Source organism: Capra hircus, chromosome 13, assembly GCF_001704415.2.
Source record: "Capra hircus breed San Clemente chromosome 13, ASM170441v1, whole genome shotgun sequence".
Classification (NCBI taxonomy): domain Eukaryota; kingdom Metazoa; phylum Chordata; class Mammalia; order Artiodactyla; family Bovidae; genus Capra; species Capra hircus.
This window is the reverse complement of record NC_030820.1, coordinates 41,823,427-41,851,088: the sequence shown is the minus strand read 5'-3', so window position 1 is coordinate 41,851,088 and position 27,662 is coordinate 41,823,427. Positions and strand designations below refer to the sequence as shown.

At 50.2% G+C, this 27,662-nt stretch overlaps 1 protein-coding gene across 2 annotated transcripts in view; it reads right to left on the bottom strand.

Annotated features, from left to right (window-relative positions):
- SYNDIG1 (synapse differentiation inducing 1) overlaps positions 1-27,662 on the bottom strand; it is a 109,315-nt gene that overhangs the window by 26,652 nt on the left and 55,001 nt on the right. For both annotated transcript variants that reach the window (XM_018057281.1, XM_013968621.2), the window contains exons 2-3: positions 26,182-26,739; positions 5,910-6,047 (exon numbers count right to left, since the gene is read on the bottom strand). In XM_018057281.1, coding sequence (XP_017912770.1) covers positions 5,910-6,047; positions 26,182-26,661 — 618 coding nt within the window. In that variant the 5' untranslated portion in view covers positions 26,662-26,739. The remainder of the gene's footprint in view (positions 1-5,909; positions 6,048-26,181; positions 26,740-27,662) is intronic.

Sequence of the window (27,662 nt, the reverse complement as noted above, 5' to 3'; positions counted from 1 at the left end):
CAGCATGCATCCCGGAGGAAGAAAAATAGATCAGAAATCTGGTTTGTCTTGGCTGCACCAGATCATTAATATTTATAAAGAATTGTTTAGATCCAGAAGTTGCAAAACAGCTCTCGGAAGCTACAATCGGCATATTAAATATACATACAGAGATGGAGATAGCGACGGAGGAGAGCTGGGGAAGGAGGGAGAAAGAGAGGGAGGGAGAGAGGAAGAGAGAGAAAGGGGGAGGGGGAGGGGTGGAGGGATGGATGGGGTGGAGGAGGAGATACAGGTTACAATATATCTGTCTGATATATTACGTTATCTTTCTAGTCATGTTTTCACTCCACTTCTGCAAAGTCAACACCATTCCTGGGCCTGTGGGACTCTTGCAGCCCCAGTAGTTCCTTGACCATAACCTTGGTGGTTGAGGGGAAGAGGTTGGGTCTGTCCAAATCCTTCCCATCCCTTCTGCCCCTTGGTAGCATCTTCCTTCCCGGGTGGTCTGGTCACTCCTGCTTCTCCACACCAGCTGAGACTGGAAAGGGGTCTTGCCAGGTCCTTCTCTGTGACTCTCGAGGGTCATGGCTTTAGTATTTAGTTACCAGTGGTTTGTTGCCTTGCTGAACCAGATGGCAGCTCTATTAGAGGACCTGGGACTCTCATATATGAAATCGGGTCTTGTGCTAATTCTGAATCTGCTAGAATTTACCAACGTAGTCATCAGCGGTACTCAACTTCCTATAAATCAGAAGGCATTTGGGAATAACGAACTTGAGGACAAAAAAAGGGACATGGTAACATACATAAAACATTACCTCCAGACCTGTGGATGATTATAAACCACAGCACTCAGTGCAGGCAGGACACAAGGGTCCAGTTTTACGTAATGCACCTGTTCCAAGCACACAGCTTTGAACAAACAAGAGCATTTCAAAAACCTGTCCTTGTTTGTGACAGGGTTTAGCTGGGAGAGCATGGAAATGCCGGTCCCTCGGGTGAGATGAATGGCTAGAGATGGACAGGTGACGGCTCCTCAAAACGCCCGCGGCATCTGCCAGTCAAGACTCTGCTGGAACCAAGCTCCCAGCTGACGCGGGGGTGGAGGGAGGTGAAAGGCCTGTCTCCCTCCATCTGTCTCCAGCAACCCCCAGGGTGCAAAGCAGAAACCCAAGGAGGCCCCACAGTGCCTGACACATCTGCTCGCTTTCTTGTGGAAGGATTTTCTGCTCTGAGTTGACTATTCCAGAGCATTTTGCTTCCGGGTGGTGCCCTCTGACACCTGTTTTATTTCCCATCCTTATCCTTTGGTCTAAAACCCCGTTAACAGACCGACTACAGTGTGCAATCAGGGCTCTTGGGCTCTGATTTGCCCTCCGGGGGCCCTCACATCACCTCTGTCTTTGTGGCTTCCTCCAGTGGGGAGCCCTCAGTCTATGGCTGATGGAAGCCTCTCCTTGGTGGGCAGCTCAGAGGACAGCACTGCCTCCTGGGGGCCCGAGGTGGGGGGCCCGTGTTGGCTCCCACAGACCTGAGCAGGGTGTGTGCCCAGAGTATTTGGTGGCTCGACTTGATCTTTGTCACGGCAGCTCCTCCTGGTTGTGTCTGGACACACTCAGGAGACACCACGTTTGTAAGCCACGTGGTTCATCTTTAGGAAACGGCCAAACAGAAAATGGGTATGCAGGTGTTTGCATCAGACACACATGCAAGCCCCTTGAAGGGCCGGGCCTGGGGCTTTCCACCCATTATTCACTCGGTGGTGCCACTTCTCTGAGTCTGAATGAGGCTCTGATGGGCTTTGGTCTGTAAGTCCCAGTGCACTTGACCACTCGCCTTGGTGTCGGAAGGAATGGGAACTCAGGTGACAGATAATCTAAGTTCCTCAATCAAGCCTTCAGTTTGCTAATTAAAAATATCCCTGTTGTAAAAGGAACACATTATCTGTATAAGTAATTAAGGGAAGAGAGAAATACAGATTTCTGCTTCTGCTGACGCAACAAGCCTTCTGCAGAAGACAGCTACAGATTCTTTATGAAATATTAAATAATACTTTTAAGCACTGATGCTATTCATAAAATTCATAATCTGGCTCTTAATTCCCTTTTCTTATTCAATTATTGTTATAATAGTGCAGTTAATAAAGGAAAGAAACATTTTGCGAAATGAAATGAAATCAGGACATGATAGATGCTCAAAGGTAGACAATGCCTGAAGCAGACACAGCGTACGGAGCCCTCAGGCTTTCCTTGGCTCCAGGCTCAGGGCCTCGGGGTGGTGGGGGGACGGAAGCGTCTTCCAGCTCCAGTCTCAAGCTCAAACCTGCCACGCAGGTGAAGGCACCTAGGTAAACGCCCAGTCCCTTCTAGAAGGGTTCTTTTCCTCACTGTAACACACTCTAAGCAAGTGGGGACAGTGGATTTAGACATGAGAACTGTGCTTCTATTTTTTGTTTGCAGATAAAAGTCAAAGTTATATTGCAGGAGGGGAAGGAGGGGGCTTCCCTGGTGGTCCAGTGGTTAAGACTCTGTGTTTCTACTTCAGGGGTGTGGGTTTCATCCCTGGCTGGGTAACCCGCATGTCTCGTGGCCAAAAAATAAAATAAAAAAAGTCTTAAAAAGTTATATTGCAGGAAATTTGATTTTGAGGGTTAGAAACATTGATATATGCATCAGGTACCATACTTGCTGCATCTCTGATTTCAAGAAATTATTTAATCCCTTGAAACTTCAGTTTTTTCATCTATAAAATGGGGATAATAAATTCCCAGCTTTCAGACTCATTGCAAAGATTAAATAAGATGAAGTGAGCACATCAACTAGGTCCTAGCGTCGCTCAGCAAATTTGGGTTCCTCCCCACTCTCAACATCACTCAGAGCATCGGTTCCTTGGTGGACTCACCAAAACTACACACAGCACTCTCTCTCTTTGGTGTATAAATCATGCCTACACTGGGGGCTGGGATCAAATGATTAGCATTGGAGTAAATGAAGTTGTGGACAGATACTACACTTGGGCCTCCATGCTGAGTCCTCCACACTGTCAGTTCCAACTCGCTGTCTCTTTGGGGGTGGCTCCAGGCCAGGCCCACTGCCAGCCATGTCTGGCCTTGGGATGTCATCGCCCTCCCTGATCCCATAGCCACCAAGTGATGTGAGGGCAGTGCCCTGTCACAGACTTCCTGAGAGAACATGTGTGTGCAACAGCTCAGACTATAGCAGCATCAGGAGGGAGGGAAGGCTTGTTCAACTGCAGGCTCCACGCCCCACCCTGGTGGCTCTGATGGAGCAGGTTGGTGGGGCCAGACAACACGACTTTCTAACCCCGCTGAGGCTGTCGACTCTGTTGGCCAGGACTGCCCGAGAAGGCAGGTGTAGGGTGTTTAACCTGGATCAGGACCCGGCAAGGTGCAGACGCTGCCCACCTCACTGATACTCTGACTGCTGTCACTGCTACTTAAGGCCTTTTTCGAATCATAAAATCTGTTGGAGAAAAGACCCCACGTCTCCGTCCAGCTGTCCCTTCACCTGGGGACTCAGGGTGTGTTGACAATTCCCATTTCCAGTGTCTGCAGTCGGGCTTTAGAGGGAGGGACAGAAGGCCCGGGGGCCTCAGGGCTGGGCTGGAGTGCTGGGTGCCTGGGGCTGCCTGCCTCCCGGGCCTGCAGTGCCTGAGTCTCAGCCACAAGCTCCCATGGACCCATGTTCCTCGAGGGGCAACCCACGCTCACAGCACAAAGAGAAGAGGGGCTGAGAGCCGGGGACCTCTTATTCCGAGAGTGAAGGCAATCCCTCAGGCCTCCGAACACTTGCTCTTCACTCCGAGAATGTGCACAGCACATTTGCTGTTAATAAATGATCAGAATCCTTTCCATCGAAAGCATTAAACATCCTGACTGGCCAGGCCCAAGTCTAGGAGGTTCTTAAGGTGTGAAGGATGACATTACTCTCTGAGAAAGTCAGAGTGAAGTCGCTCAGTCGTGTCTGACTCTTTGGGATCCCATGGACTGCAGCCTACTAGGCTCCTCCGTCCATGTGATTCTCCAGGCAAGAGTACTAGAGTGGCTTGCCATTTCCTTCTCCAGGGGATATTCCCAACCTGAGAAGGAGGATCTAATGTCAGTCTCTGCAATTGTGGCTGGATTTTTGTTGTATTTACCATCTTTCAGACAGAGATGCTATGCCTCCCTTGCCCTGCTCCAGAGACGGGCCTCCCCCAGGATCAGGGAGAAGCCGAGATCAGGAACGACCTGGTCTGTAGGCAACCTGTCCTGGGCCCCACCTCTGCTTACCCAGGGCTTACGCAGCCCCTGCTGGCAGGTGACACCAATGTCCACTTGTAGAGTAAAAATATTCTACAATTTGGCAATTAAAACACAGCTCTAGTGTGGAGGGCACCCTCTGCGGAGGATGGGGTGAGTCAGCAGGTCAGGACAGGAGGCTAGGGGTGGGCCACCCGCCTTCAACTCTGGATGTGTCAGGACTGGATACAGGGGGCGCTGACGTCACACCCGGCTTCCCTTGGCTCCACCCTCCTGGACCTTCCTTCACCTCATTGGAACCCTCTTGCCTGTTTGCATCGCAGGAACACAGGATCAGGGTGCTACTGACACGGAGCGGTGGGCTCCAGGCCTGAGGTCTTCTGGCGGCCCCACCTGCCCACACTCCTTTGTTCAGGTCCCACTGTGCGTCCCAATCCTGGGCGCACGCAGCACGCATGGCCACTGCTTGGGTCCAGGAGCTTCCAGCCTGGCTCCACTCACCACCCCGAGGCCCCTGATGGCCCAGAGTCTAGTTCTACAGCCTGGGTTTGTGCACCCCAGAGTAGGGGCCTCTGGTTTGTGTAGAACCAACTCGCCAAAGAGATGCTCAGACAGACCCTCCAGGCCAAAGCTGGATGTGGAACAACCACTGGGCCCAACTCTGGCCAAGTAGGACGGCTCCGTCACCCCTCCCCACACCCATACATCCTCTGACACCAAGATCTCAGAGCAGCGGCTGCGCCACACCCCCTGGAAGGGCCTCTGGGGCCTCTCGGTTTCCTTGCAAAGAGAAGCTGCCTTCAAGGCCCACTAGTGGATTCCCCTCTCCCTCCTCACTCCTTGTAGGATCAGGAAAGGGGGGTCAGGGGACACAGGAGCACACAAAGGCACTCTCACCCAACACACTGAATCAGAACAGACAACAGCAAGAAGCAGTGAGAGGCGAGGGTCTTTCTCAAAGCAAGAGGAATGAACGTTCCCAGCCCAAGGCCTGGCTGGACGGCCCCAGAGTCCTGGACACTGGCGAGGGAACCCCAGGTGCCCTGAGGACGCTGTGGGCTCTGGAGCAACAGAAGGGGCTGCCTTCTTCCCCATCTGGTGGGGATAACGGGTGAGGCTGAAACTCCCTCTTTAATTGACAAGTACACATCTTCCTTTGATTAATAAGAAGGGGAACATAGGTAATTTCTGAGTGACAGGAACACAGAGGAAGTATTTGAAACCTGGGCTCCATGAAGGCACAAGGAGGAGGTTGGCCATGAAAAAGGGCCAGGAACTGACTCTCTTAGAGCCTTGCCACTGGACAGAGGGCCCAGTTACTGGCCAAGACAGGCTGTTTGGGGTGTGTGCACAGGCGCCATGTCATGGGACTCTATTTTATGTGTGAGCCTTTCACAAAGAAAACAGAACCCACTTTACCTCTGTTCCAGCACCCCCAACGGACTCTCCCAACACAGAGTCTGTCCTGCTGGTGCCCCACAAGTGTCTGCTCAGAGGCCCGGGTCCCAACGTGCCGCTTTCCCCATGGCCGCCCTCTGAGCATGCGCCCGGGTCTGCTGGGGTGAGGCTGAGCCCCCGAGACCAGGTTCCCCCCGCAGCACCCCCACCCCATCCTCGCCAGCCTGGGCGCACCGGCCGCGTACATGTGGCCAGCGGGAGGCCTTACCTCGTGGGACAGGTAGAAGGCGGCGATGCCCAGGGGCCAGAAGCAGCAGAGCATGGAGAAGACGCTGAGGCCCAGGTGGTCCCGCGGGGGCATCACGAGGAAGTTGTCCTCACTCTCTGTGTCGCTGGAGTAGTCACTCTGCCGGGAGAGACGGGTGGGAGGACGAGGGTCAGCAGGGGTCTCCCACCATCACTGATGCGGGGGTCAGGCCCAGAAAGCCTGCCCTGCCAGTGCCGTCCCCCGTAGGAAGAGAAAGACCCCAAGGATGGGCTCTGGGCTGTTCCAGGGATATTAAACCCACAGCCCAGTGGACCTCTGGGATGGGGTGCAGACAGCAGGGTGTCCACTGGAGAATGGGGCTGGGTGCACACCGGCGGGGTGTGGAGTCCACTCCTCATTCTAGGACGTCAACCTGGTTTTAAGACGAGGCAGGACTGGTGCTGGGGCCAGGACACTGCCTTGAATCCCTTCTTTCCTTAGACTGTGACCTCTATAAGGATGTCGTGGGCTGGTCTTGAGCCCTGGTGTCCCTCCTGTTTTGGTTAATCAAACACACATAAAACTGCAAATCGGAGCGTCCACTGTGCCTGCGTAGGAAGCTTCCTGCTGGACTGTTTGTGTCTTGTCTGGGGGAGAAACAGGCACACGGGGAGGGGCTCACCCCAATGGCAAGGAGTGACCTCCTGGGCCCCCAGGGTGGGAGCAGGTGATACACTGACCACACAGCACCCAGCTGCCCTCCATGCATACAGACACATGTGCACACAGAAACACATACACAGACACACAAACACACACATAGACACAGACACACAGATATACACAGACACAAGCACACACACAAACACACATCCAAACACACACAAACGCATGCACACAGTTACACACACAAACACACATCTGAACACACAGAGACAGACACACACGCAGACAAATACAGACACAGACACATGAACATGCAAACACACATAGATACATGCACACACACACGAACACATATGCACGGTTAGAGACACATAAACACACGCAGACACATGCAGATACACACAGACGCATGCGTACATACACAAACACACCAAAACACACATCCAGATGCACACACACACACACTCAGATCCCCAGCACCCCTCCCTTTCCCCTTCGCTGGGCCAGGTTTGCAGAGCTCCTGTCTTTCCTCTGTAGCTTCGCCTCCCAAAAAATAAAGGGAAGGGGGCACACCTGTCCTCATTCCTGCAGAGGTGGAACCCGCAGCCCCAGGGAGGTGTTGCACATGACGGGGTCTGGGACTGAGGGCTGTGGGCAGACGCACATGTGCCCTCCTGCAGGGAGGCCAGAACCCTCCATCCAGGATGGGGAGGCCAGGTAGGGTCTCCAGGAACCTCAGCACTGGGCTGGAACTGCCACTCTGTCCTTGATGGCCCTCTGCATGGGGTCTGGGGAAGGGACCCCAGAGTCGGCAGGACCTGAGGGCCCAGGAGAGACACAGAGGATGGGGCCGAAGGACAGATCCAGAGAGGATGTGTGTCACGTGACAGGTCAGTCTATGCATGTGGGAATCCTGGTGCCTGGGTGACATCTCTGACTGTGGGTACTTGTTCAGGCTTTGGGCTTCCCTGGAGGTTTTAGGTTTTGTTTTAGTTTACTATGAGTTTAAATATGTGGGCTGGCTGGATTCTCACAGCAGCTCTGGAAATAGCGGCTGTGGCTATTTTTCTGGTTATTTCTATTTGGCAAAAGACACCCTGGCCTCTGGGAGGTTACAATGTCCCTAAGCCACAGAACTGGCCAGCTGGCCAGGTCACCCTGGACCTCTGTGCTCCCCACTGTCTGAACAGCAGTGTCTGGTCATCTGCCAACCCTACTGGCCTCAGTGGCTTCTTGTCTGAAGCTGGGGTGTCTTCTCCACACCCTTCTGCCCTGGGATTCTGATGACCACTTCTTGACTGCTTAGTTTCACGTGGCAACGGGGAGGCCGGCGGCCAGAGGGGTCAGTGGGAAGTCCTCCAATCGAAGAGCAGTGCAGTGCGAGCTGTGACCACAGACCCCACAGAGATGCCCGGGCCTCGACTCCCCTCTCTGGAAATAGCTTCTGATGACACAACCTTGTAAAGAGTCACCCCTCAAAATCTTCAGAGTTTTATTCAGAGTATAAGGGAGCCACTTCTGTAAACTATGAAGTTGTGGCTACATAGCATCAAAACAACTAGTCAATTTTGATTAAAATTGATTTTAAAAACTCAGATAAATTACAGGGCAGACACAAACAGCCCAGCTCTCTGTACATTCTCCCTCGCATCAGCAGCAGTACTGTAGATACAACTGGTCCTGGGCATTGTGCCATCAGACGGGGGTGGGGGCCTGGGGGGGGTGACAGGGACACCAACAAACCAAGAAGAGGGAACACACAACTGCCACCACCAAGGCACGAGCCACACACAGCAACTGTTTCTGAAAATCCTCTTCACAGGTCATTAGATTAGAATATCTGCAAGGCAGGATGCAGGCATCCAAAGGTGTTCACCATCCATGTGGTTGGCGGAACAGATGCTTCAAGCGGGCAGAGCAGGTCTGGACCTCCTCCCAGTGGCCAGGCAGTCTGCCTTCAGCCGTGACCTCCATGCAGAGAGCTGGTTCTCTGCCCCTGAGGTTTCTTCCTTGGGAAGATTTCACAGGATAATCACAGAGCCTGGCTGGACACGTATCAGCCCTGTGAGCATGGACATGAGAGTACAAGGGTGCAGGGGGCTGCACCCCTTGTCACTCATCTCTCTCAAGGCCTCACCCCCACAGTAGCTCCCTGGGCCCCCACTGCCCCCTCATCCCCTGGCCTTCTCTGCTGGGGGAGGGAAGCATCTCTGCTGAGGGGAGCATCTCTGCTGGGCGAAGCATCTCTGCATGGCCTGGGTTGGGAGGCAGAGGCCAGGAGACACTGGGCACTGGGAATTCCTGTGAAGTCTGCATGGTGCTCCCGGCAGCACTGCTTCAAAACAGCAAAAGCACAGAGGACTCAATGTGGACTTTTCTACACAGCCATGGAAAATGGTGATGTGGGTGCTTATTCACTGCCCTGGAAAGACGCTTGTAATAACTGAGGGAAAGAAAGAGGTAGAACGTGGAACAAGTCATATTTCCCCCAAAATGTCAGAATTAAGCTGCTTCCAGACGAGGGGGCATATCAGTGATTTTTTTCCTTTCTTTCCCCACTTCTGGTTTTCCCTACAAGAAGCAAGGTCATTGGCGATGAAACTTACAAAGGAGCAGACGTGCTGACAGGTGGGGCCCCCCGCCCTTCATCCTCACATGGAGCACGTGGGATATGGTCCACCTGGAGACGCTGCATCGGGGGACCAAGGAGCAGCCAGTGGAGCAGATCAGAACTCAGCACAGCACTGGAACTCCTTGAGAAGCTGGTCTGACCCACCAGGCCACGGAGGTTTAAGACCGCCGTGGTGCCCACGTCTGCACTGGCCAGCATGGCACCACTGCCCCACGAGTCCACTAGTGTATTCGGTCACGCAGTCGTGTCTGACTCTTTGCGACCCCATGGACTGCAGCATGCTAGATTTCTCTGTCCTTCACCATCTCCTGGAGCTTGCTCAAACTCATGTCCATTGAGTTGGTGATGCCATCCAACCATCTCATCCTCTGTTGTCCCTCTTTTCCTGCCTTCAATCTTTCCCAGCATCAGGGTCTTTTCCAATGAGTCAGTTCTTCACATCAGGTGGCCAAAGTATTGGAGTTTCAGCTTCAGCATCAGTCCTTCCAACAAATATTCAGGACTAATTTTCTTTAGGATTGACCGGTTTGACCTCCTTGCAGTCCAAGGGACTCTCAAGAGTCTTCTCCAGCCCCATAGTTCAAAAGCATCAATTCTTCAGCATTCAGCCTTCTTTATGATCCAACTCTCACATCCATACATGACTACTGGAAAAACCATAGCTTTGACTAGACGGACCTTTGTTGGCAAAGTGATATCTCTTTGGAGGACATTCTGTGTGCCATCTGCTATGGGCCATTTTCTTTGCCTAGTGACTAGTGAACTGCATTCTTTGTCTCAATACTGAGTGTTAGCCCTTTGGTTTTGTTTAAATACCATTTCAAATGCAAACTTAAATTCTCTCCATTTAGCTTGGTTTGTTAAACTGAAGTTCTCTTAAAAACTTCTTGCCTTTTGAAAGGTACTCAGGTGTGTGTTTAAATGTGTATTTTGAAATGGGTGTAATTTGCTTTACCTACTAGATGTATAAACGTAACTTGTGTAAGTAAAAAACAGCATGCTCTCTAGGTTTGTCGTAGCTTCCCGTCCAGTGTGCTTCTCTTCATGTCCGACTTTCTGCACACAGAGGTTCATGTAATTGTGTAAAGCAATGCTCATGCCTTTAGATCTTAGTCTTCCCCTTTATGTCACACCTGTCAGAGAGATATAACACGTTACCCACTGGGTTCCCCACTCTTTGCAGGTGGAAAGTCCATGGTAGATTTGGCACCACGGGTTGGGATTGGTTTGAATTAGGACTTGGCTCTCAGAGTCACATGAGTGCAGGGTCAGTGTCTGAAATTCCTGGCCTGGGTGCTCTGATGGTCTCGTCTCATCCAAGTGGAATAATGTCCATCCTCGCTTTAAGAAAGGAGAAACAAAATTGCATGAAGATACCGTGTTCTACCTAAGCCAGCCACCTCATCTGTTAGGCTGTGGGGACTCAGGCTGGATGGATGCAGTCAGTGCCACCTTAGGAAGCAGATCTGTTAATGTGCAGCACAATTAAATACATGCTGAATTTTGGCCCAATAATCTCACTTCTAGGTTATTTATCCTGAAGATTCACCTCCGATAATAGAAAAATACACATTCTCAAGGTTATTCATTGCAGCCTTGTATGTAATTGCAAAATATTGGGAATGACCTAAACGCTCATTCGAAGGACAGTGGTTACATAAACGGTGAGGCGTCCAGCCTATGGGATAAAAAGTGGCTGAAGAAAGAGTGTGTGCTACTGATGTGAGAAGCCTGGATTAGACTGAGGATGTTAGTTTCCATCTATCTATAAATAGATTAAAAAAATAAGTATGCCGTGTATGCACGGACTGTGTACACACAGTTACACAGATGTGCTTATGTATGTATGTGCTACATGTTTCTTCCAGCTCAGTCTGTGGGGAGGGCCTGGGACAACACACCCACTCCCAGGTGATGAGCAGATCCAGTGCCTAGACGTCGGTTTCTAAACACGACTTGCAACATATTGGCTTGTTCCAATATGTGGAACCACGGCACTTTGAAGAAATGACCGATTTCAGGGTCAGGGCTGCCAAATCCAAAACAGACCTGGGACAGCTCTCTGCGCAGGAAATGATGATAAAATGGGTAAGAGATGATGAATTGTGTCAAAAGGACACAGAGCCAACCAGAAGGGGCATCTGCTGTCTAATCTGTAACAAAGAGAACAAACACACCATGAATACTGTAAGGATGGACAGGAACCTATAGAGTAACAATCAATGGTCCAGCCTGTATGAAGCAATAAATGTGTAAAGAAATAAATATGGGGGAAGGGAAAACTCTACTCCATGGATGAATGCCCAGCTAATGAATACAGAAGAAGCCATGAGGTTAGGAGCTTGTAAAGAGTGTTAAAACCAGTAAGTGAACAACTAGCGCTAAGTGGGGTGCTCCATCCTCACACAGCACCTCCTCTCAAGATGCTTATTAATTCCAGAGAAATGCTGCTTGGCTGGGAGACACCTGGCAGATGCTGCTTGCAAAAAGGGATGGAATCACCGCTTGTCAGGTGTCCCACGGACATGCCACACTGGTAACAGGACACGTGGAGGCAGGTGTCTCCTGATGGGGGCCCTGCCCACAGCTCCATCTCCTGAACCCAACCGCAGGAATCACCAGATGACCCAGAAGGAGGGCTTCCCTGTGAAACGACCGACCTGGACTCTCGAAACATGTCAAGAACATAAAGGTGATGGTGGAAGAAAGGTTCCAGATTATAGAGGACTATGATCAGAGAACAGCCTCAGGGCTCCCTGGTGGCTCAGTGGTGAAGAACCCACCTGCCAAGGAGGAGATGTGGGTTGGATCCCTGGGTTGGGAAGATGCCTTGGAGAAGGGAATGGCAACCCACTCCAGTATTCTTGCCTGGAGAATCCCGTGGAGAGAGGAGCCAGTCCATGGCATTGCAGAGTCAGACACGACTTAGCGACTAAACAACGACAACAAGAGAAGAGCAAGAAAATGCAAGGTTGGGTCCTGAACTGGGTCTGATTTTTTCCCCTTTTGCTATAAGGACAATATTGAAAGAACTGGGAAAATGTACATAAGCTCTGTAGATGAGATGACAGTACCAGAATGATTTTAATTTCCTGACTTTTATAATTGCACTTGTTTTTAGAAAACATACCTCGCCCATTTAGGGGTAAAAGGACATCTTGTCTGATACCTTCTTGCAAAGAGCTCAGGAAAACATATGCACATTGAGAGAACGGTAACGCACCCAACGGTAAATGGTTAAGACCAAAGGAAACCAGGTGACAAGCATATAGGGATTCTTCATACCATTTTTGCAATTCTTCTGTCTGAAATTATTTCGGAAATAAAAAGTCAAAAAATCCCTCACACGTGCCATTTTAGGAGGGAAAAAATTATACTTTAAATTGAATTCTTTCTTTTGGGGATTAGGCATTGCATTCACTTTCCCCTTTTTTTTCATTACACTTTAATGGAAACACTGTGGAGAGTTATGGGGGAGAAATGAAAAAATATCAAATTCACTCTTTTTATGACACATGAATAATTCATTTTACATTGTGATTTGGCGTTCCATCAAGTTTGTCCTTTTCGTGTTTCTGCAGAGAAGCCACTTAGTAGTGTCAGTGTCACACGCCTGCTCTCTCAGGAGCTCGGAGGCGCGTGGAGCCCAGGGTGGCTCTTGGAACAAAGCCGGGTCACCGAGCCGATGGGTGGCTGCACGTCCACCCCCGGGGCCAATGACAAAGGGCTCCCAGGTGATCCTGGTGGCGGACAGCTCACGTGGGCCTGTGAGGGTGACACTGTCCTCGACTGAGAGGCAAGGAGGGTGGGCAGGGAGCGGGGGCCCTGGCAGGGCGTTCACCTCCTGGGAACGAGCTACGGACACACATCCATCCAGCCATCCGCACCTGTCTGTCTGCCCAGAGAGGTGGGGCGCACACCTCCTGGGAATGAGCTATGGGGACACAGTGTCGTTCCAATTGTCCTCACCCATCTGCCCACCCACCACAGAGGATCTGCACCCTGAGGAAGTGCAGGAGCTACTCGTGCCTCAGGAGGGGCCAGTGAGAACCACAGGGCCTTCCTCTGAGAGCCCAGCCGCACTCTTCCTCCTGGGCCCCCCACCTGGCCAGGCTCCAGAAGCCTCTCTGGCTAGAGTAGGGGCCACGGCTGTCGTGCTCTGAAGCAGGCTGACTGTGGACCTCCTGCCTGTTTGATGCCTCCTTCATCCTTCTGTAGCATCAGGGACTGGCCAAGGATGCCAGCCCCTGTGCAGGGTGAGGTCCTCAGAGCTCCATGCCCCACCTCTGCAGCAACGAGAAAGCCGTCTGTCTAGGAGCAGGGACCCCAGGGCCTGCCTACCTGGTGTACCTCACCCCCTTGCCACCGAGCGTGGCCACCGCCCCGCATGTCTGCGTGCGCCTGTGGCAGAGGTGGGCTCCCTAATTTGTAAAATGAGAGCATTTTCTAAACCAAGTGATGCCTCTGGGCAAGATCCTATCACAGTAAACCTATAGCCATATATCAAGTCACTGGCTGGGCTGTTCAAAGTCATCAGTTACCAGAGGGAGGTTCAAGAGGGAGGGGACGTATGTATACGTCCCCAGACCCTGAGGCTGGGAAAGACTGAAGGCAGGAGGAGAAGGGGACGACAGGACGAGGTGGCTGGATGGCATCACCAACTCAATGGACATGAGTTAGAGTAAGCTCTGGGAGATGGTGAAGGACAGGGAAGCCTGGTGTGCTGCAGTCCATGGGGTCGCAAAGAGTCGGACATGACTGAGTGATTGAACAACAACAATGGCTGATTAACGTTGATGTTTTGCAGAAACCAACAAAATTCTGTAAAGCCATTATCCTTCAATTAAAAAATAAAAAAAAATCACTCATTTCCCAAGTTTCTTTACTGTCCTAAAATACTTCATTTTATTGAAAGGAATGCATGTATTTAAACTGTATTTTAGTTAGTTTGAAGATTATAGAATATTAAAATTCATTAAAGATGGCCTTGTACAGTATGTGTATGTATGTTTATGAATAAATTATTTCACTCACTGTGTCTGTGTATGAGGTCATATCTAAAAACTCTTCAACTAAGTCTAGGTCACAGAGATGTATATGTGTATACACACACAAACAGACATACACACACACCCTTTGAGACAATTTTAGACTCACATAAAAGTGTCAAAACTAGAACAGAGTTCCTGTAGGGACTGCAAAGATAGAACGCATCCCCACATCTGTGACCGCACCTCTTACGTAAGCGTGGCCCAGAGCCTAAACTAGGATACACCTCTGCCTGGGGCAAGACCCCTGACCAGCCCCCTCAGCACCAGGCCCTGAGGGTCACCCAGGCTGCCGGGGGTGTCAGCAGTTCACTCCGTTTTATTCCCGAGTGGTTTTCCACGGTAAGGAAGTGCCGCTGTGTGTTCATCCGTTCGTCCACCGAAGGCTTTTTACTTTCAGTTTCTCGTTCTTACTAATAAAGGCTGTGACGCGCTTGTGCAAGTTTCGGCTTGAACATAGAATTCGTGTCTTTAAATGCCAGGAATGGGGTTGCTGGGTCACACGGTGTTTAACTTTATAGGAAAGCAATCAGCTGTCTTCCGGGGAAGCTGACTGGCTTCTGCATCCTCGCGGCGCTCGGTAGCTGTCGGTTCCCAGCTGCCTGCCCTCTGACACTCTGTGCAGGGCTCACTTGTGCTGGCTTTAGTTCACACTTCTCCCGAGGTGGTGATGTGGACATCTCTGCGTGCTTATTTGCCATTTGTATCTCTTATTTGGGGAGGCATCTGTTCTCTCTTTGATGTGGCAGCTGGCTCCTTCCACACTCTCCTCCAAGTCCCTGGCATCCTTCCCTTAGCTTTTGCCTCCCAAATGCAGACATCCTGCCTGCCAGGTGGACCCCGGGTGTTGTGAGAAGGGACTCAGAGCTGGTGGATTAGAGGTCAGCCTCCTGTCTGACATTCTCCTGTCTGCCAGGAGTCTGACATTCTCACACCTGACCCTCAGCCCATGCTAAGAACAGCAGACGGGAGGTAGGCGGTTACAGGGAGGGCGGTGGGCAGTTCCAGCTGGAACAGAGGAGAGAGCTGCTAGTCCCTTAGGAACACACTGACCTCCAGTGGACACTGCCCGATGCCAGGACCCTGCCTGAGCCGCCGGCATCCACCCAGCAAGGAGCTCACCTGCCTCCTCTGTGAGGCTGCACCAGTTCATTGCTACATTTCTAGAAGACACATGGAGAGGATTCTTAGCCATCCTCACTGCCCCCTGAGGCTAAGCATGAGTCAGGAGGACTCATGGAAAGAGCCTGGGGAGGAAGCGCCTGGGCAGAGGCAGCGAGTGAGGCTGGTGCCACCCGGATGCCAAAGGCCTGGCAGCACCAGCAGGCCTTGGGGAGGGAGGTTCTAGAAGGAGGGGCAGGAGCTCCAGTCTGCCCTACACTGCGCAGATCACCTCTGGATGATCTACTCACCTCATCTCAAGAAGGATCCAGAGAGACCAGGATGATGAGGAGGGTCAAGTGATGTCTTACTGGGAGGGTCCTGGGGCAGGGAGCTCAAGGGGTGAGCCTTGTCGATGGGTTAAGGGCCTTCCTTAGAAGAAGGAGAGAGAGGTCCTCAGGCATCCCAAGGGGTCGCTGGGGGTAGCCCCTCTTTAGTGAGAGAAACCTTCTTGTAGCTTCTCCATGAAGTGGCTTAGAAGCTGCCTGGACCACTGAACAGTGACACTCTCTGCCCTCACTGCTCACAGTGTGGTCCAGGGGCGGCAGCATCGGCCTTACTGGAAGTTGTCAGAAATGCAGATGCCCAGGCCCCACCCTAGAGAGCCGGGACCTACCTACACAGAGGCTGCTGGGCTCCAGAGAGGTGTTTGGATGGGGAATCATGGGGATTCTGTCTTGGGGGCATCTCTCCACTGTCACATGTCAAGAATGTCCCAAGTTGTCTGCCCTGATGCCTACCTCTGGACCAACGTCTACTTCAGCAAATACGTAGCAACGACAGCAACGACAAGCCCACCGTCATCATTCTGTTCTCTGCCCTCAATTCTCCTGGGTTCTTCAGCCTCCACGAGGCTTCTCATCTTGTTCCAACATGGACAAACTTCTGCAGGGGACAGCGGCCCAGTGGCCATGCCGAGCTTGTCCACACGCACCTCTGACTCCGTCCTCTCCAGAGGGACCACAAGGCTGTCCTTGGGAGCTTCAATCTTCTCAATCCCATGGACACTCTAAGGATGGGCAGGGGGCTGAGTGGGGTTGGTGGGGGCCCCCCTGCTCTCTCTTCTTTCCTCTGCAGTCACGGGGAAGGTCTATTAGCTAGAATGACCTTGGGATTTCTCTCTTCTCTAATGAAATGCCAATAACAGTCTTCATGTTCTGCTTTCCTTATTCCTGGTTTGGAGGCTGTCTCTGTTTTTGTGGTTCGTGGGAAACACTGTCTGCTCTTGTGTCTCAGCACCAAGCTGATCGCTGCCAAGAGGCCCTGGGGCCACCGCAGGCCCTGTGGAGCGCTGTTCCCGCCTCTGACCCGCGGACTTGACTTTGGAGACTTTTTAAAGCATCCCATTAAACAAAGTCCAGGTCACATAAATGCTCACCAGGAGCATAAATGCTTGAGGAGCCTAGGTGCTCACACAAGGAGAGTCTGGCTGCATTTTGATTATAAAAAAAGGATGACACTGACCTGGAGGCCCTCGAACAGAGTCGTCTATTCATTGATAGACCAATCAGTGCAACAGGTCATCAGGCGCCCACTCAGTGCTGAGTTGGGGATGTATCCAGGAACTTCGCTTCTGGTCCTCACCTTGGAGGCTACACTTGACTCACCCATGGCCTGCTCCGTCCACAGTATCCATGGGGACGCTGCCCACATCCCTGGTCCTGGGGCCAGGCCGGGCGCCTCTGTGCTTTGAAGCCCATCCCTCCTGGATGCCTCCTATCTTGCTCCCCGTGCTGACCGGCTCGTCTTCAGGGGGCATTTCCCAGTAAATCAGGTGCTCATTAGTCCTCATATCACTGATCGCTTCTGGGAAATTCAACCTAAGGTGGCTCGGCAGTGTCCAGTGTGACAGAAAATAAACAAGCCAAAACACAGAGACTTTGTCAGCCGGGGCACGAACACTGTGACCTGGATGCTGATGAGAAACTAGCTCAGTGAAGGGGAGGAGAGAATATTCTGGGTGCAGGAGGAGCTTCAAAGCCATGTGGGGGGCTGGGAAGTTGAGGGATCAGGAGTCTGGGGATGCGGGGAATGAATGGGAGGTGAAGTAATGGGGGAGGGGACTGCTCACAGGACCCTCGAGTGTCTGCACTTAATCTAACTCTCTTTGGGTGATCTGCTGCTTACTGACATTTCAAAAGGGATAAAAGCAAAAGGACCAGAAGAGGAGACTCAGGAATTGGCTAACCTATCGAAAGCTAGATCTTCCTCCTATTTCCTAGAAGAAACACAAGAGGAAAATCCACCCAATGCCATGCTGAAACGTGTGCAGACTTTACCCAGCCTGGGCCAGCAGAGCACTGGATGGTGAGCTGGAAAGACCACCGTCCTCTGGGATCTGACCTCAAGTTACGGCTGCTCCCCCTTCACAACCCGGACCCTCCTCCACCAAGCCTCCCCGAAACACCACTGCTTTCTCTGCTAAATCCTTCTTGAATCTGTAGTTCACGGTGTAGACCTCCGTGGGCAGCATCTTATGTAAGGTTATGGTTCCAAGCAACATGTTTTGTTTCTAGATATACTTCTCTCCACTCTGAGAAGTGTCCTCCGACTTCTCAAGTTCTACCTGTTTGAGGAGGACACTGGCCATCCCCCAGACCCCCTGGTGGTTCTCACTTTTCCAGGCTTGAGGTTTCTCATGACTCGTCTGCTCAGCACCACTGCAGGCTGGTGGATGTTTTGCTGACAGATATCAGGTGGATATTCATGGGCACCTCGGGTGAACCATGCAAGGGGACATTTTCCTATGTTTTCTTATGAACACTCCATCAGCAGCATGCACCTCTTGCTGTGTGGATTTGTATTTTAACTGGACAGAGGCTGTTTTCCTAACTCAATTTCACATTTCTCTGGTGACAGGGGCGTGATATGCAGTGTGGTTTTCATTATCAAGGAGAAAAGATCCTTCCTTCTGGGACCCTCAGCTGACATTCAGGACAGCCAAGGTGGGACCATCTCAATTCAGAATGGGGACAGCACCCTCCCTGGAGACCAGCCAGGCAGGGACCCTCAGCACTTCGCACAGTGAGGCTTCTCTCTTGCCTTCTCTGTGTCTGTTTCCTCCTGTTGTTTCCTCCTGTCTGTTTCCTCTGTTTCCTCCTGGTGAGTATGAGCACCACGGATCCAATGCCCGGGACCACAAGGACAACATGTGGGCTCTTTGTCCATAAGGATGGAGTCTCTCTCGCCTGCTAATAGTCTGAATGATCTGATGATCCTTGCACTGGCCAAATGCCTCTTGTTACAGAAATCTAGCATGACTCCAGTACATGAGGGCCAGCCACCTGCACTATTTCCCTGCGTTGGTTTTTTTTTTTTTTTTGCATCGCAGAATTCATAGAATGTCTGTGAACAACCATCTGCATGTCAGCCCTGTGAGCTTTCCTTATCTTTTTAGGAAACGCTGTGAAATGGCTTGCATGGGAAAAAAAAAAGAAAATATCGGCAATCATGAAGCTGGGCTCATGCTTGATTTCTGTGGTTGTTCTTCCATTGTTCTGCAGAAGCACGATGGACAAAAAGCTGAACAGACCCCTATATAGGGGTGATGCTTCACATCATTCCCTTAAAAAGGGCATTGTCAGACTTCCCTGGTGGTCAGGGGGTTAAGACTCTGAGTTTCCACTGCAGGAGGCATGAGTTTGATCTCTCATCTGGGAAGCTCTGCATGCCTCGCAATCCAGCTAAAAATGGGTGGGGCACGCTGTCATCACCAAAAACTTTAAATTCAAAGGATGCGCTTCTTCTAACATACTTGAATGCTTATGATCACTTTCCTCTTCTGATAACATTATACTGTAGTAGGTGGAAGATGAGGTTTTTATCAACATGGGCCAAGGTTAAATGGCCTCCCCAGGGCTCCAGGCTGTGACGAGTGTTTTCTGCATGCACGGTGGTCACTGAACATGGGCATTAAGGGCACGCACTGAGGAGGGACGTTTCATGAAGCATTGAGCAAATCTGCCTCTGAGGGACCCCAAAGGATGCTCTTGGTACTGGGTTTTGTTGCATGAATATTGCTTAAAATATGTGGACCTTTGGTTAAGCTTGGAGAAATTTTATTAAACTCCAATGTGGTTTAGAATCCAATTTTACTGGTGTTTGTTCAAACTGAATATGAAAGAGATTCACCAAAGTCACGGACTCTCCTTTCACTGTCATTCAAATCCCATCATGTTAGTGTTTGACTCACAGCCATCTGTAATCTTATGAGAGCTGATTTCATTAGAATTGTTGTTCAGTTGCTAAGTCGTGTCTGACTCTTTGTGACCCCGTGGACTGCAGCACACCAGGCTTCCCTGTCTTCACCATATCCTGGGATTTGCTCAAATGCATGTCCATTGAATCGGTGATGCCACCTAACCATCTCATCCTCTGTCACCCTCTTCTCCACCTGCCTTCGATCTTTCCCAGCATCAGGGTCTTTTCCAATGAGCTGGCTCTTTGCATCAGGTAAAAGTTTTGGAGCTTCACCTTCAGCATCAGTCCTTCCAATGAATATTCAGGGTTGATTTCCTTTGGGATTGACTGGTTTGATCTTCTTGCTTTCCAAAGGATCCTCAGGAGTCTTCTCGAACACCACAATTAGAAAGCATCACTTTTTTGGTGCTCAGCCGTCTTTGTCATCCAACTCTCATATTCATAAGTGACTACTGGAAAAACTGTAGCTTTGACTATATGGACCTTTGTCAGCAAAGTGATGTCTTTGCTTTTTAACATGCTAAGTTTGTCACAGCTTTCCTTCCAATGAGCTAGTGTCTTTTAATTTCATGGCTGCAGTCACTATCCACAGTGATTTTGGAGCCTAAGAAAATAAAGTCTGTCTCTGCTTCTACTTCTTCCCCTTCTATTTGCCAGGAAGTGATGGGACTGGATGTCATTATCTTAGTTTTTTGAATGTTGAGTTTTAAGCCAGTTTTTCACCTCTTCTTTCACCTTCATCAAGAGGATCTTTAGTTCTTCTTCACTTTCTGCCATTAGTGTAGTATCATCTACATATCTGAAGTTGTTGATATTACTCCTGGCAATCTTAGAATAGCTGTAGTCTTTTAAAAAAATTTTATTTGGCTGATCTAGGTCTTAACTGCAGCATGTGGGATCTTTGAACTTCGATGCGGCATATGGGATCTAATTCCCTGACCAGGGATGAAACCCAGGCCCCCTGCATTGCGAGTGTGAAGCTTTAGTTACTGGACCACCAGGGAAGTCCCAGAATAACTCTAGTCTTATAATGATGAAACATTCTCCCTTTGTCAAAACAGATAAACAGTTTTCTCCCAACTGTGATTCTGAGCAGGGGCTCAGGAGCCATGGATAAGGGATCTGATCAGTGTGAGCTTGAAAAAGTAAAAAGGTTTTATTTCCTTGGCATACAAATTCAATCTGATGCCCCAATCCTTCTGCTTATCGTAAAGCATTTCAGAGGAACATGATGAACGATCCCCTCGTGTTCTTATGACAGATGGATTTATTATCTCATAGATTCTCCCCCCATCAAACGGCTATAATTACACACTCCAGTGCCTTTTACTGGCAAATGTAAGATGAGAATATAAAGATATTGATTTTTACTTTTTAAGAAACATGCTGTGAGTCCCACATTTAAATGAGAGTTTCCCTTGACACAGAAAATGAAAATGGTAAATGGCACACTACTATTCCGATCATGCTTACATTGCACATGATATTTTTGAATTCGTCTTTGGAAATTGTCAGTATGTAGGATGCCTTCAAAATATTTATTCCATAAAGGTAAATTTAATTTCCAGATAGGAAGTTATTCACATAGGCTTGTTTACAGAAAGAGGAGTTTGCTGCAGGTTGGACAGCGCTAGATCAGATGTGACTATAAGAAGGGTTAAGACAGATCTCCTGATCATTTTGAATGATTTTCAGATCACTCATCTAAGGGTGAATGATCCGCACTTAGAGCCATAAGAAACTGGGATGTCCAAATATATTTTTTTAATTTCAGAAAAGTTGAAGGCAGATGGAGAAGGGGACGACAGAGGATGAGATGGTTGGATGGCATCACTGACTCAATGGACATGAGTTTGGGTAAACTCTAGGAGTTGGTGATGGACAGGGAGGCCTGGCGTGCTGCAGTCCATGGGGTTACAAAGAGTGAGACACGACTGAGTGACTGAACTGAACTGAACATACTGTCTCAAGGGAGGAAAATGAGTAATTAAATTTCTTAGTGCTTTAAGTGGATATATGTCAGATTATTTAAAGATAATTAACTTGATTAAGATTCTTAACCTAAGCACAAGCCATCTGTGGACATATTCTTTGTCCACATCTAGTGCCTGCTGGAAAACACACGTAGCACTGCAGATAATATCCTTTTTCAAGACTTCTGGTACGACAGAGCCAGGAGGCAGGCAGATCCTGTCCCTGAGGAATGACTGAAGAGAATGTTCAAAACAGCCTTCCTGGAGGGAGGGGTGTTTGCTTACAACCACTGCTGAATCCTGAGTCAGAGGAGTGTGAGTCCGTAAACGCATGTGAGACGGCAAAGGAGACACAGATATAAAGAACATGGACCCTGTGGGAGAAGGTGAGGGTGGGGTGATGTGAGAGAATAGCATTGAAACATGTATACTACATATGTGAAATAGATCAGCAGTCCAAGTTTGATGCACAAAACAGGGCACTCAAAGCCGGTGCACTGGGACAGCCCTGAGGGATGGGATGGGGAAGGAGGTGGGAGGGGGGTTCGGGATGGGGGACACATATACTCCCATGGCTGATTCATGTCAATGTATGGCACAAACCACGACAATATTGTAAATTGCAATTAGCCTCCAATTAAAATAAATAAATTATTTTAAAAAAGAATATTATAAACAAAATCATGAAGTACACACAAAAAAAGAATAGTGTGAGTCTGGTTGTTCTTGCTCTGAGCTCATCCAGACTCATCACCTGCTTGGCCGTGAAGTATTTCTGCTAGGGAGGGGCTCCTCTTGGAGACCACATTCTCTGCTGCTAGATGGAGCTGAGTTGACTGGGGAGCACAGGGTGGAAGCTCCATTCTCAGCCACAAACAGGAAAGCTTGCAGTTCTCCCAACTTATGGCTCTAATCTGTTTGGGCCAAGTGGCAGAGAGCTGGATGATCCAGGAATTTAACAAGGAGCTCCTGGTAGGGAGAGGACCACAGTGCCTGGGAAGCTCTCCTCACATCTTAGTTTGAACTAAACAGGAAATGAAAACACAACATATCACAGTTTATAGGAGGCAGTTGAGATAGTGTTTGAAAGTTACAGCTTTAAATACATATATTATACAGGAAGAAAAATCTCAAAGGGATAAATAAGCTCCAGCCTAAAGAAACTAGATAAAGAAGAGCAAATTTAGACTATAGAAAACAGGACAATATCAGAAATATCTAAGCGAAAATCACTGAAATGGAAAACTGAAGTGAAGGACAAATCAGTGGAACCAGATGACAGATATTTGAAAAGATCATCAGAATTTATAAACTTTTGGCTAGGCTGAGCAAGGAGAAAATGGAAAAATCACCAAATTAGGCAGGAAAAAGAGGAAACATCACCAACTGTGCAGAAAGCAAGGAGATTTAAGTGCACTATTATGGACAACCTTATGCTGACAAGTTAGGTAACTAAGATAAAAGGGGAAAATCCCTAGAGTGGCACAAATTACTAAAGCTGAGTCAAGATGAAAGGAAAACCTAAAGATTTTCTTTCACATCATAAGGAAATCAGGTCTGATCAGTAGTTAAAAAAAAAAAAAATCTTCCCACAAAGAAGAGCCTGGGCCCTGGTGGCTTCACTGTGAATGACTATCTGAGAAGAAAAAGTCCCAGCGCAGGGCAGCATCTTTCAGACGGAAGAAGAAGGAACACTTCCCAACTCATCCTTTGTGGCCAGTCACCCTGACACCAAAACCAGGGAAAGACACAAGAAAAGAAAGCTGCAGTTGACAAGGACCAAGGGTCCTCATGGACACAGAAATAAAAATCCTTGCCAAGTTGTTAGCATGTTGAATCCAGCAATAAGGAGGTGCAAACGCCATGGCCAATTTATCCCCAAATGTAAAGGACAGCTTAGTATATGAAATCAATTAATGTAATAGGTCATAGCAATAGGGTAAAGACAACCCCCAACACACACGATGATCTAAATGGACATTTGGCAAAGTTAAACACCTGTTTTTTGTATTAAAACACCCTGTTCAACCACATCTTGACAAAGGCCACTTTCTACATCTGATAAAGAGCCTGAAGAGCTTGGTCATTCATTTGAGAGTCTGAGCACTGCCCCTGAACCAGGAGTGAAGGGAGGAGCCCCACTTACCACCTCTCTCATCACCGCGTGTGAGGGTCCAGCCGGGGGCAGCCAGGCAAACCAACCAAACTGCATCCTGCTTCCTCGTCCCACCACAGATCAGCTTCACGGGACATGAGATTGTGTTCAAAACACTGCTTTTTTTCCCGTGTGATTTCTGTTTCCTTTGGGTCCCCTCTTCTATTTTCGTTGCTGTTTCTCATTCTCGCTTTGGGGTTCTTGTCCAATGTTTGCGTGTCCTCCCAGCTCTTCTCCTGCGTGTGAAGAAGCCTCTGCAGGTGCTACCTGTAGTGTGAAATCCTATCTCTCCCGGCAGGTTTCCAGGACTTGCGGTTTTTCACGGGAGAGAGGTCCAGCTGAGGGCTCAGACGTGAGGAGGCGGCTGTATAGGAAACAGCCGTTTGGGGACCACACAGCATCACCGTCAGGACACAGGCGTCTGGAGCCAGCAGAGGCACCTGGGAGCCCTCCAAGCTTCTGCCTCCCACATGCAGTGTTAGGGACAGAGCCTGCCACCTGCAGGCTCCGGGGTCAGATGGGATGGTGAGAGGAGGGAGGGAAGATGCCTCAAAAATATGCCTCTCCTTCCCCTTTGCTCTTGCGTCACTGGTTCCCAGTGATGACATTCCACGGGCTCTCTGACGGACGCGCAGACTTGGCTTTGTCACAAAGGGGCGGCAATCAGCCTTTCAACACGCGGCGAGGCCCTCCAGTCCTGACCTGCAGCCACTCATTTTCAGCTTTAAACCCAAATTTGACAGTTTGCAGAACTGCTTTATTAGGTATGCCTGCATTTCTCAGTTTAAATTTGTCTGTGTGACAAGGAAATGTGATTTCCAGATGTTGGGGTCCTGGAGATGAGGTTTAGCTGTTGTGTCCGGGAACCAGGAGGAGGCCCCAGAGCCCAGAGGACGCAGCCACACGAGCTTCAGCAGACGCGTGCCCGACCAGCAGACCTCTCTGCACTAGGACCGCTCTGCTGCAAGTGCAGGGTGAGCCTGATCAGGCAGGAGATGAGGGCAGAGGGGAAGCTCCTGCGACAGACCCTGCTCCTACCTGGGCAAAGCTCTCTGCAAACTGCAATTTCCTGGACACAGAATTGCTCTGCTGTTGACCCAGTGATGCTACGGCATTCCCCAAGGATGCAAAACCACGTTTTCTCTCTTGTCCGAAGTAGAGCTGCTTCCTGGGAAGAGCCTCAGGTCAGTGTGGACTGAGTGTTTTGTTTCATTCACAATAGGAGCACTGCTGTTCTCATTCCATTCAGTTTGACAATTAAAGAGTGATGGTGAGCGGTCTACACCCTTGCTCGCTGGGGGCTGCTGCCGTCCTGGCCCCCAGTTGAGATGTTCCTGTCCCGTCACCCTGAGCAGCCCCTTGCACACCAACTTTGGTCTTGGCCACATGACTTGCTTGGGACGGTCAGATGTAACGTGTGCTCCATGCACAGGCTTGAAGAGCTCTGGCTTGCTGGACTCATGTGGCCGCCACGTGATGACAGGTGTATGGTCCTGTCTCTGGGGCCAGTGGCCAGCCGGCGTTCTCAGGCTCAGGCCAACAGGGGAACCTGGCAAGCCCAGTGGGGCAGCCTTCTTCCAGCCATCCCCACAGCCATGAGATGACTGCCCCCCAGCCTGGGTGCTGGTCTCCTGGGCTCAGACCCCTGTGGCATTGCTCTCACCCTGCCATGGGGGCAGCTGTGTGGCACACCATGGGCAACATGCATGTTCCTAAGAGTGTGATCTGATGCCCATGCCCGCCCTACAGGAGACGGGACTCTACCATAATTCAGCTTGTCTGCCCCTTATGCTATCAATTGTAACTATTTCTTCCAGCCGGTTTTAGGTTTCAGCTGTTCCAACAATCCTTAGTAAACACTCCAGAATGTCAAATTAAGGAAACCACATGTGGCAGCCAAAACACCCCAAATTGTCCCCAAGTGTGCACTTCCAGGCTTTTGAGGAACCTCCTTCCCCTGGGGGTTTTGGCCAGTGGCCACTGTCCCTGGGTCAAGAAGAGTTCCTGGATGAGGGCACGGCAACCCACTCCAGTATTCTTTCCCGGAGAATCCCTTGGACAGAGGATCCTGGCGGGCTACCACCCATGGAATCGTACGCAACTAAGCCACTTAGCACAGCACAGCACTCTCCTCTGTGGCTGGGCAGTCAGCAGAAACCCCCAGCCCCCTGAGCTGTGAGCACGGTCAACCCTTAAACGCATCTTAGTCCCATCCTGATGGCCTCGACCTTGTGTCCCCTAAGCAGAATTCCCTCTGAAGCCCTAGGTCCCAGACCTCACCTCCTTCTCCATCCCTGTATCTCTCACACAGATTCTGAGTGAAGGGCGCCCAGGAGGCTGTGGTTTCCTTGCACTTTTGCTCACTGTCTTCATGTCCTGACTTGCGCCTGCCTGGCTCTCGTCCCCCCAGAGCCCCACATCCCACTCCCGACGGCCTGTGACAAACATACGCTCTGACCTCCAGCTCCTGGAACTCCTCCTCCTCTTCCACATCATAGGATAGCGTGTGGATCTTGATGTCTTCGGGTGAGAGGTCAATGAACTTGCCATCGGGGTACTCCAGGCTCTCCTTGGTGGGCGAGCGGTCCTCGATGAAGGTGGTCTCACAGCAGTCAGCCGCCACGCCATCCCCCCAGGGGCGCAGCACACTCTCCGAGTAGAGGATGAGGTTGGGCCGGTAGCGGGACTCCACTGACTGCTGGAGCGTGCTGGGGTCCAGCAGCTGTTGGAGCGGCTCGTTCCGGGCGCCGTCTGGGCCAGCCGGTGCCACACTGCCCACCACCCGGCAGCTCTGGTACTGGGGAGCGGGGTACACAGACACTAGGCCATCCCGGCTCTCGGCTACCAGGCTCCTGGTGTTGATGAGGCCATTCCTCTTGCCGGCCTCGCTGAGCTTGCTGCGCACCAGCCCGCTCTTCTGCTCCACGACTCCAGCCATGGTGCTGTCCTCCCGGCTGGTCGTCGGGCTGGCGGGCTGGACTTGAGGGTCACGCTTGCCTCACGGGGCCCATTTCCCCTGGAGGAGGAAGAAACAGAGATGAGGCAAGGAAATCACACCTGAAAAGCTCATCAGTCAGACCCTGATTGTCCCAGTGTGTCCTGGTCGCTGGGGTGAACAGTCACTGATCTGAGCCCACTTACCCTGAAGGTTTAGACAGGCTCGGTGGGGGCAGTGGCCAGAGGGAGGCATAGATAGACCCTGAACATCTTTGGACAGACTCTGCTTCCCAATGAAGGAGGCTGTGCAGGAATTAGGACCACTGCTGCCCCAGAGAGCCCCAGGATTTCAGCTGACTCCTGAAAGCCATAGGCAAGCCCACCCATACCAGCTTCAACCACGGGGTGAGTGGGGTCAATCATTCAACTCTCCCAGGCTCCTCATCCCAGCAGAAAAACTCACACCAAGGAAGATCCTGTGACTTAGTACTAATGGAACAAAGGAATAAAGAATTATTTCAGCTTTTGATCTTTTAAAATAGATTTTCAACAAGCAACCAACCTACAACCTCTTGTGAATGAATTTTGACTAGAGGGATTTAAAAGCTTTATACACTAATAAATTAAAAATTTTTGAGTAATGTATTTTTATCTTTATATTTTCAGATGTTTTGTCTAGTATATCTTAAATATTGATCTATTTTATCTTTTCTTTTCTTCTGAAGAACTAAGTTGCTTTTGCTTATAACTTGGCTTCCCTGGTGACTCAGAGGTTAAAGCGTCTGCCTCTAATACGGGAGACCTGGGTTCGATCCCTGGGTCGGGAAGATCCCCTGGAGAAGGAAATGGCAACCCACTCCAGTATTCTTGCCTGGAGAATCCCACGGACAGAGAAGCCTGGTGGGCTACAGCCCATGGGGTTGCAAAGAGTCAGACACGACTGAGCCACTTAACTAACTAACTATGATAAAAACAAAAAATAAAAATGCCCCACACAGATTT